The sequence below is a fragment of the Drosophila pseudoobscura genome, chromosome 4 (genome assembly GCF_009870125.1).
Source record: "Drosophila pseudoobscura strain MV-25-SWS-2005 chromosome 4, UCI_Dpse_MV25, whole genome shotgun sequence".
NCBI classification, from domain to species: domain Eukaryota; kingdom Metazoa; phylum Arthropoda; class Insecta; order Diptera; family Drosophilidae; genus Drosophila; species Drosophila pseudoobscura.
Window position 1 is genome coordinate 11,604,268 of NC_046681.1, and position 9,620 is coordinate 11,613,887.

At 38.8% G+C, this 9,620-nt stretch overlaps 1 protein-coding gene across 4 annotated transcripts in view; it reads right to left on the reverse strand.

Moving 5' to 3' along the window:
- The window catches only part of osp (myosin phosphatase Rho interacting protein outspread), a 124,485-nt gene extending 115,679 nt beyond the window's left edge, over positions 1-8,806 (reverse strand). For 2 of the 4 annotated variants that reach the window (XM_001357338.4, XM_015179964.2), the window contains exon 1: positions 7,693-8,804. In XM_001357338.4, coding sequence (XP_001357374.3) covers positions 7,693-7,881 — 189 coding nt within the window. In that variant the 5' untranslated portion in view covers positions 7,882-8,804. Of the gene's footprint in view, positions 1-7,692 lie in introns of all 4 variants that reach the window. The other 2 variants (XR_001450945.2, XM_015179962.2) reach the window with 2 other exon arrangements.
- Positions 8,807-9,620: the final 814 nt, after the last annotated feature.

A 9,620-nucleotide genomic window follows, 5' to 3' on the forward strand; every position in this document is an offset into this window, starting at 1 on the left:
CTGCCTTCTGCCGTCTGCTAATTGCAGCCACAGACGCAACAGCAACAACAGGAAAAAAAAAAGAATAGCAGGCCGAGCAGTCGATCGAAATGTAAACAAAAGTTAGAGAGCGATAAGCCGAAGCAGAGCAGCGGGGGACAGGAACGGGCGGGAAAGGAATATCCAAGGGAGCCGCCGGTGGGATGCTCTTTGGATAAGAAGATTCTTGAATATTTCGAATCCTCCTGCATTCTTTCACTGTTTCTTTTATCCCTATTCTAGTATTTACTTTATTTTTCTTTAATTTCCATATAATTTTATATAGTATTCTGGTAAAATAATTTCGGGATATCTTTTTAATCCAAATTTTAATTATTTATTAATTTGTATTATTTTTGATTATTAATATTTTTTAAATTATTATTATTATTATTATTTAATTTACAAAATATTTAAAACTTCACAAAATAATATTTCCTTCTATATATTCTTCTAAAAAAAATAAAATTAATATTTAATCTTCTAAGAATCATAAATATAGTTAATAATAATTTAGTTTAGTTATAGTTATAGTTTTTAATAATTAAAAATTATTTAGACATTATTAAGTGATGGAAACTGTCAAATAATATCGAATTGTCGATAACTTTCGATTCAATTAGAGTCTTTTGATGTATTTTGCTGCTCAGGCTCTCCACAATGTTTGGGCATTATTAAATAAAGAAAACTTTCAAAAAATATCAAAATATCGTTAATTATTGATTAAAGTACAGTCTTTTTATGGACTAAAGAGCTATTAAGCAGCATAGACCTTTTACAATCAAATGATCGATAATTATCGATTTGATTCTTTGATTCTTCCTGCATTCTTTCACTTTTCTCACCGTTTCTTTTATTTTCATTTTGATATTTAATCTTATATAGTATTCTTCACTATATTATTTTTTAGTGATAATTTATTTTCGATATTTAATCTTGAATTTGAAGTATATATTAATGGATTTAATACTTTTTTGATCGGAGTTAGGAGCTCATGTTTTCCAAGTCTTTGTATAGTCGATGATTGCTCAAATCTTTATTTTATGGAGTTGGGGCTGTTTCCACATTTACTCTATTTATCGCTTCGCCCAATAATATTTTTAACTAGCGATTTTTTCACAGAATTACCAAATAATTTGTATCTTTAACAGATCCTGAATGGATCTAAAAACGAAAGCATAGGTCCTCCATGTCTCCAGCCAAAGAAATCCACAGAAAATGAAAGATTCAAAAGGTTCTGTCCATACGGAGGAAGATCTATGCCTCGTTTTGGGGCGGAGGAGAAGAAGAAAACGAGTTGACTTTTCTTATCTTTTGGCTTTTGACGGTTCCGCCGTTGTCTTTTGCCTTAGAATGCGGCAAGACGGCAGACTGGAGTGGTGTTTGCTTTTGTGCAGGCTAAGCGTATGTATCTATCAGATAGGTCTTTTGTTCTCAGTTGTTTATCGGGTCTTTAGTTCTTTGTAGTTCTCTTTATACTTTTCACACTTGCAACAGAACTGTGTGGTGTGTGCCCCCAAAGGTGTTACCTGCGATGCTTAACAGATTTAGATACAGAACCCCGAGATGAACCCCGAGCTGTAGATACACGGTAGGTGTCACAGGCTCTCAAGGGTTCAATGCACTTGACACTCGAACGAGACGAGGCGACTAATTAACCTACAAAAATGCAAATTTCAAAGATACTCTCAGACTCTGGACAATTTCTAAGCCAAACAATCAATCAACGCCGGGGCTTTGGCACTTGAGCACGTCGCAACGAGGCGGAGGCATGCCACAGTGCCACGGAGCTCCAGAGGGGAGTGCTGTGTGGCAGGATGGGTGTGCAAAAGTAATATTTATTATGTGTATACTTCTCTGACAAACAACACGAAGAAGAACTTGGCCCAAAGCCAAGGAACCAAGAGAGGGGGGAGGGAGGGGGCAAGGCAGTCAGAAAGTGGAGTCTCAAAGCCAAAGGAAAAAGAGGGACAGCGAGGAGGCCACCAAAGGGCAATAGGGGACCACGCGAGGGGCCACTGGAGAGAATGAGAATGAGGTTGAGGTCTGGTCTAGAGAAGCTCTCATCGAAAGAGACTCCGCAGAGCACTCCACTGGAGACCAAGTCGTCTCGCGTCTCTCGTCTCTTGTGGCATGCTGCTGCCAATAGCTCAATAACACCCCGGGGACCAATTGAGATCTTTTTGGTGGGATAGGCAGGCAGGCACCTACTAGGATCCAAACACAGCGATGGACAGACAGAGAAAAGGAGAAAGAGAGAACCACAGAGAGAGAAAGAGGGATAGCTGTCCTCTGAAATGACACCCGATTCGGGTGGAAACCGTGGCACGAGAGGCTCAAAATGTTCCCCTAAGCGAAAGGACACACAAAGAACCAATAGCGGGGTTCTAAAATTGAAAAAAAAGGGGGAAAAAAGACAATTTTCCATGCGAAAGACTGGTTTTCGATATAAATATCCCATAAGCGAAAGGATCTATACAAAATTTTCTTTATATTTGTTAAAAATAAAAAACATTTTTGGGTTTTACGGAAATAAATCCAAATTTTCTACCATTTTCCTTTGCCATTTTGTTTCACTGTATGCTGCCCCACACTGTTGCTGTTGCCAATTGTTTTGCCAGACAAATAGACGGCCCACAAGAGCAACAACAACGAGAACCACAATTACTGCCTTTGGGGCCACCGCTTGTGGTGGGGCAAAGGCACTTGGTGGGGCGTCCAGTCACGCGCCTCACCAAAAAAATACAAGTTGCAAGATGAGATTTTCTTAACCTGAAAATGTTGCAAGCCTTTTGACCTGAACTGTCAACGGAAACAATGCCACACAGCACTCCAGAGTTGCCCCCAAAATCATAATCTTATTTATGGAGTCACAGAATGTTTCTGTTTCCTCCTTTTTCCGCTTGTATCCTTTTACTTAGGGGAATAAAATAATAATTATTATTATATATAATTAATAATTCTCGTATAATCAACGTTATTCCACTCCATTGATTAGACAATCGATTTGGACATCCGTTTGGCACCTCTCGACAGGTTTCTTTGTTTGTTTTTCCCCGCACATTTTCCCTTTTTTCGAACCGCAAAACTACAAAGGAAACTCCACCTAACGACCACCTTGGCGGGGCATCAACCGACTCCGACTCCGACGACTCCCTTCGAAGACAAGGTAATCCGAGAGCCGTGTTAGGGACGCTTTTGCCGGCTTCATTAGCCTTCGTTCTGGGGCAGAGACAATGCCACACAATTATGTATGTGCCACGAGGAAAAGCAAACCTGGAAACCTGGAAACTGGAACCCTGGAAAGCAAATGCGACATTGCAAAAGGCACAAAAACAAAAGCAAAAGTGTTGCTAAATTTAGAACAACTTCAGGAGGAGGCACACATCATTTGGGGGGCGGGGGGTGGGGTGTTGGGGGGGACACGCCTGTGAGGTCTTTGGCGTTGAGTAATCGCAAAAAGGGGGGATGCTGCCTGCCGACGCCTTCTAATTGCCGCATGGGGCGAGAGCGGAAGCCCAGAAGAGTTCTATTTTTACATATTAGAGAGATCTACATGCAACAGCAGCCAGAGGGGGCAGGGGCATACATCTACGGGCAACTGCTGCGTTTACACAAGGGGCACATTGCTCTCTGAAATGTGGAACAAACACAGAAATACAGGGGAGAGAAGGAGAGAGGGCGAGGGAGAGGGAGAGGTAGAGTGTCTAAATTTAGGATGGAGTTGTCTTTGGGGATGGGTTTTCTTCCACAAAAACTGCAAATTTATATTTATTTCTATTGTATGACCAATCGAATACCTTTTATCGATAACACTAGACAATATTTCAATGAATTAATCGATTAATTCCCAGAAAAATACAAACAATCCAATTTATAGATGTAGAAGGCTTTGGAGATTATTTTCTTGCATAAAAAGTCCAAAGATTTCCTTTATTTCTAACCGAAAATCTTTTATCGATCACAAGAGACAATATTTGTCTCTAAATTAATCGATTATTTCTAATAGAACTATAACCAATCCAATTTATGGCTTAAGTTGCCTTTGGAGCTGGTTTTCTTGCATAAAAACTCCAAAGATTTCCTCTATTTCTAATCGAAAACCTTTTATCGATCGCAAGAGACAATATTTGTCTGTGAATTAATCGATTATTTCTAAAAGAACTATAACCAATCCCATTTATAGATGAAGTAGCCTTTGGAGCTTGTTTTCTGGTAGAAAAACTACAAAGATTTCCTTTATTTCAAATCGAAAACGTTTTATCAATAGCAAGAGACAATATTTGTCTTTAATCTTTAATCGATTAATTCCAAGAAAACTACAACCAATCAATTTTTGGTTATAGATGTTCTTGTAGCTGGTTTTCTTGCAGAAAAACTCCAAAGATTTCTTTTATTGCTTATCGAAAACCCTTTATCGATTATATTTCCCTAAAGAAATCGATTATTCCCAAGAAAAATACAGCCAATGCCACTTCTATAATAACCCCCCTTAAAACTAATAATAGTTTCTGTTAGTCAGGGTGTTTAACCTTAGTTTTCTCCCACTACCTTCCTTTTGCCGTGTGCTCTACTTCCGTCCGCTGGCTGCCACTTGCCACACAGAGACACACACACACACACACACACACACACACACACACACTCGAGAGACAGACAGACAGTTGTTGTTGTTGACACAGTTGTTCTACCCACTGGAGGGGGTATACGAATGATTATTGACTCAAATGACTTTCACACTCCACAAAAATAGTAAAAATTTTTATTTACATTTTCCAATGTCCATGGCCCCCAACGACTTCGATAGGTTCGTGTTTCTAGAAGAAGAAAAAAAGTAGGAAGTTCTCTAGTAAACCAATTTATGGAGAGATCTACTTTTTCCCACTCTTTTTCTCAATATATATTTTTCACGGCTGTCAAGTGTTTGAGTCTCGGGGCCCCAGGGTCGGGTTCTCGGCTCTTCTGTTCTGTGGACTTCCTCAACAAATAAAATATTTAGCAAATACAATTAGATCTCTTTTCTGTGCCAAATTTCATGCTTGGAACACTCCTCTGGAGTGGCCGACACACTCCACTCAGAAACACATTTCAAGCATTTAGAAAACAGAAATCTTTCGAGCCAAAAATCAATTTCTATGCGCCACTTAGCCCACAAAAAGCAAATTTAAAGCCCGAGGGTTCATATAATTTTCACTGGTGATCAATTAAACACAAACAATAAAAACAAAAACAAAAAAAAAGAATTTGCTTTTGACAAACGAATAATTAATTTTTGCAATGCGTTTCGCTACTCAAAAAATTGTAAAAAAAAAAAAAAACAACTGGGGCAGGCGGCTGTCAATGGCAATAATAAAACATTTTTCGTATAATAAACCATAAAATTAAGTTCATAAAAATCACACAAAGTTCCCCCCCAAACAATCACGAAATGAGAACGAAAATACAAATTAGGGTCACAAATTGTTTAAAAATAGAGCCAAAAAAAAAATTATACAAAATATTAATTAATGATCTGACAGGCAGGCAGCAGGAGGCGCCGCAAAATGCAGCAAAAATGAGAGCTAAAAATAATGTCTAGGTATGAGGCAATATCAAGGAGAAATGGGGCAAAGATTCTACGAATGACAAATAATTGTAGATATAACGCATCATAGAACGAGTGTTTTTTCTACTTTCTGGCCTCAAAATCCCCCATAAATTCGGCCTAAAATGGTTTACCAAAACGAGGTCTAATATGAGATTCTAAAAGTGAGAACAGTTTAAAATTCTAATTTACGATCAAGATCTCCTTCAAAAACGCATGATTATACCCCGGGGGCTTATCTCTCGAGGAAACAGATGAAGATAAGACCCCCGCCTCGTTTATGGTCTCTAATCTTCATTCTTTATCTGTCTACAAGTTCTCTCCTCTCTCTGTCTATTGTTCTCTGTTCTCATTTGCATACATCTTTCATAGTATTTTTGTCAAACTTTCCAAAGACCTGGACCATTTCTCAGCCCTGCCATTGGATTTTCTTCTTTTATGGCGACGATTTTGATGTTTATTAAATACAAATTCAACTAAAAACCCCTACGATTTTCATTGGAGGTCCCCAAGAGACCCAAAGAGACCTCTGACTCCCGTATACGATTCTGAATCTATGGCAGTCTGAGGATGCCAGGGGTGGGTTCAGGGGTCTCTTTTTGGGGGGCATTGTATTGTCGTTAAATTTCGGTTTGGTTTCCAAACGATTTTCACTTTCTTTCTGCTTTGGGTTCTCTCTATCTCTCTTTTTTTGATTGGTTTTTTGTTGTTATTTTAATTAGTTTTTTCGGTGGCATTTTGTTCCCTCAAATTCTAAGACCAGATTCCAATGAAAACAAAAAAAAAAACACGAGAAAGCGAGAGTTTTTCCTTTGTGGCACCGCAATTTTTATTCCAGTTTTTTCTTGGATCTTCTCTTGGTTTTTGTATATTTTTTTTCTGTAGTTTTTGATTGAACGAAAGTTTGATAGACTTGTAGATATTTTAGCCTCAGGCCACAAGAGGCCTTTGAATCAAGGTAATGGCATTAATCTTAATCAAAAGTTTATGTTTTTTCTTTGAAATTTGTCGACTTTGTTTTTTTTATAGAAAAAAATGTGTGTCAGATCTAAAGGTGTTAATTGGGTTATTAATTAGAGGATCTTTTTATTTTTAGAACATCTTTAATTCAATTCAACTTAAAAAACATATTCCACCGAATTTACACACAATTTACAACATTTCTCAGATGCCAAAAGAAAGTCTTTTCTTTCCCCCTCAAAAAAAAACATAATTCTAAAACTAATCCCAGAACATAAATTCTTCTATAAATTTCCCTGACGCCCCACGCAACCAAAAACTTCTCAAATGTCTCCCAAAAAATTATAGAGAGTATTCCGAAATAAATACTGAAGAAACAAAAGAAGAACAGAACATAAATTTCATACCAAAAAAAGAACAACAATAAACACAAAGAAAAGACAGTCGAGAATTTGAGACTAAATAAAGATTTATCCAGAGAAGCAAATACAGTGGAACCTCCTTTTATTTGGCTATTTTCTGTGCTGTGGAAAAATCCATGTCTTTGGGCGAATTTTTGAGCCATGGAAAACTGCATTTTATGTGTTATATTTTCAGCGGTAAATCTTTATAAATTCGATACGAAACCTATGAAAATTCTAAGGTTACTAAAACTAATATTTCTTTGTTATTTCTCCTTCAAATCTGTCATCTAATACACTTAGATTATTCTTTCAAGAATATATATAATATTTCTTGTGCCAGACATGTCCAAATTTCACGAAAATATCAAACGGAGGCGGGAAGGTGACGAAGATGAGGATATCAAGCTAGCCAAGCGGTTCAGATGTCTAAAACTGAGCGACGAGGAACCGGAAGGAACAACGGATATACTAAACGAAGACGTTGCACCACTGGCTGGATACGATCCAGATCTAAGCCCCATCGAAAATCCCTTCTACTGGAACAAAAACAAAATCTTGTACGATCTGCACTTGGAGCGTTTGAGTCGAATGAAACAGAACTTGAATTGAAGGCGGCGCAAAAGAGGTGAAAATAAAAGTCCACATTTTCCCACACCCTCTACTGCACTTTTCTTCTAGATCTAGGGTTGGAGTGGAGTGGGGTGGGTTGGGGGGTTAGCGACTCACCCTATTGCATTCCAAGGCGGCGGCCGAGTGCTCCTCTCGTTGACGAAAGCAGTGACTGCATTTGCTTTTATTGAAGATATTCGGTGAAAATTTGCGGCAATCGGCGGTGCGGCCTCCTCCTCCTCCTCCACCGCCACCTGTGGTTGTTGTTGTGGGCGGCGGGGCCACAGTTGTTGTTATTGTTGACATTTTATAGATTGCAGAAATAACGGTCGAGTTGAAGTGGTTAGAGGGGGATGGACTGATGTACGAAGGAGTGGGGTGCCGAGAGAGAAATAACAGTGTTTAGACGTGAGCGGACATTGTGTTTTGTTGTTGTTGCAAAGGTTTTGCTTGTATTTTTGATTATTTGTATATATTTTTAATATTGTTAAGATATTAATTTATTATGATTTTGTTGTTATTTTGCTTATAGTTTGGTTGTTTGTTTTATTTTGTTTATTTATTGTTTGTTTCCTTGTTTTCTCTCCTTTCGGTTGGTTTTCTCTGCCAAGGATTCCGTTATGTAAGAATTTCGTCGCTGCAGCAGCCGGCAAACAAACGCTTCGCTCCTCTCTGTCTTCCAATGCCTTCCAATCTCCCTCTCTCTCTCTTGCTCACTCTCTCTCTTCGAATCTTCTAAATATAGCAAAAACTTCTCTGCCCTGCCGCTTCTTCTACTCCACTTCACCCACGCTGCTTCTTCCACGCTAACTGTTGTTTTTGTTGCTTCGCCTCCTCCTCTTTGCTCTGCATTTATTTATGTGGCTTTGGCTTTTTGTTATTGCCCTTTTTTTTATCAGCTTCAACTTTATTTTTCGGCTACTTCTCGCACGCACATGCACCTACACACCTACACACAAATGCTTGAAATTATTTTTGATTCTTTGCTTTGGCACACAAAAACACACACACACAGCTGCACACGCGGAGCGCAGAGAATGCGCATACATACAGAGACACTCTAAAAACGCAGAGATTTTTGTTGTTTCTTAGTTTTCGTCTCGTCGAAAACGCCGACGACAGAAAAACACACGCGACGGTGCCTAGTGTTGCCTTCGGTGGGGAAAAAACGGGACTGAGGCTCGAAGCTCCGATGCGGGGCCAAATGCTGTTCCTAGGGTCTGCAGAATGTTGCCCGTGTTGTGGGACATGTTGCTCGTTTTCTCGGCACATGAGTCTGGCCCATACAAACCGAATGAGCGTGCATGGAATGAGTCTCAATGTTGCTACCGATTCAGAGAGCAAAAAGAGAGCCCTAACCGATTTCACGAATTAAGCTGAGAGTAAGAGAAACAAGCCGAGAGAGCAACAGATCTTACTCAGTGCACTTGTTGCTCAATGTTGCTGAGCTGAAGAATGTTGCCAATAAGCGCAGTGGGTGTTTGGAGGGAACATTGAAAGGCAAAAATTGCATAAATAGCCAAATGAAGTAAATATTTATTGAATGGAAAGTTCTTAGCAAGATCAACAGCTATTTTATACCATTTTTGCATATTTGCTATTTACTGGCAGCATGTTGCTGGCCAACATGCACATATGAAAACAACATTCGGCTGTTAAACGTTTAACATTTTGTGTAACAGCATGTAATTTTTAACATTTCTTCTCCCTCTTACAGTTCACACATGTTAACATTGGCTCTCTTGCAGTTAAAATGCTAGCTAACATTTTCTCTCTCTCGCCGCTATTTTAAAAATGTTGTCTGAAAATGTTAAAATGTTATCAGTCAGCAACAAATGCTGCTAAACACCTTCTGACAAGAAACATGATTTATGCGGTACTGGAAAAATCAAATCAAAGTCCGGTAATCATTTCCCCCCACCCGAAAACAAATACCAGCAACATGCTTACAACAATAGCAGCAGGGAAAAGGGTGTAATGGAGAGAACGGGAAAAGCAATAACAATTAACTGCACGCTTCATTAACAACAACCTTCGACAACAAA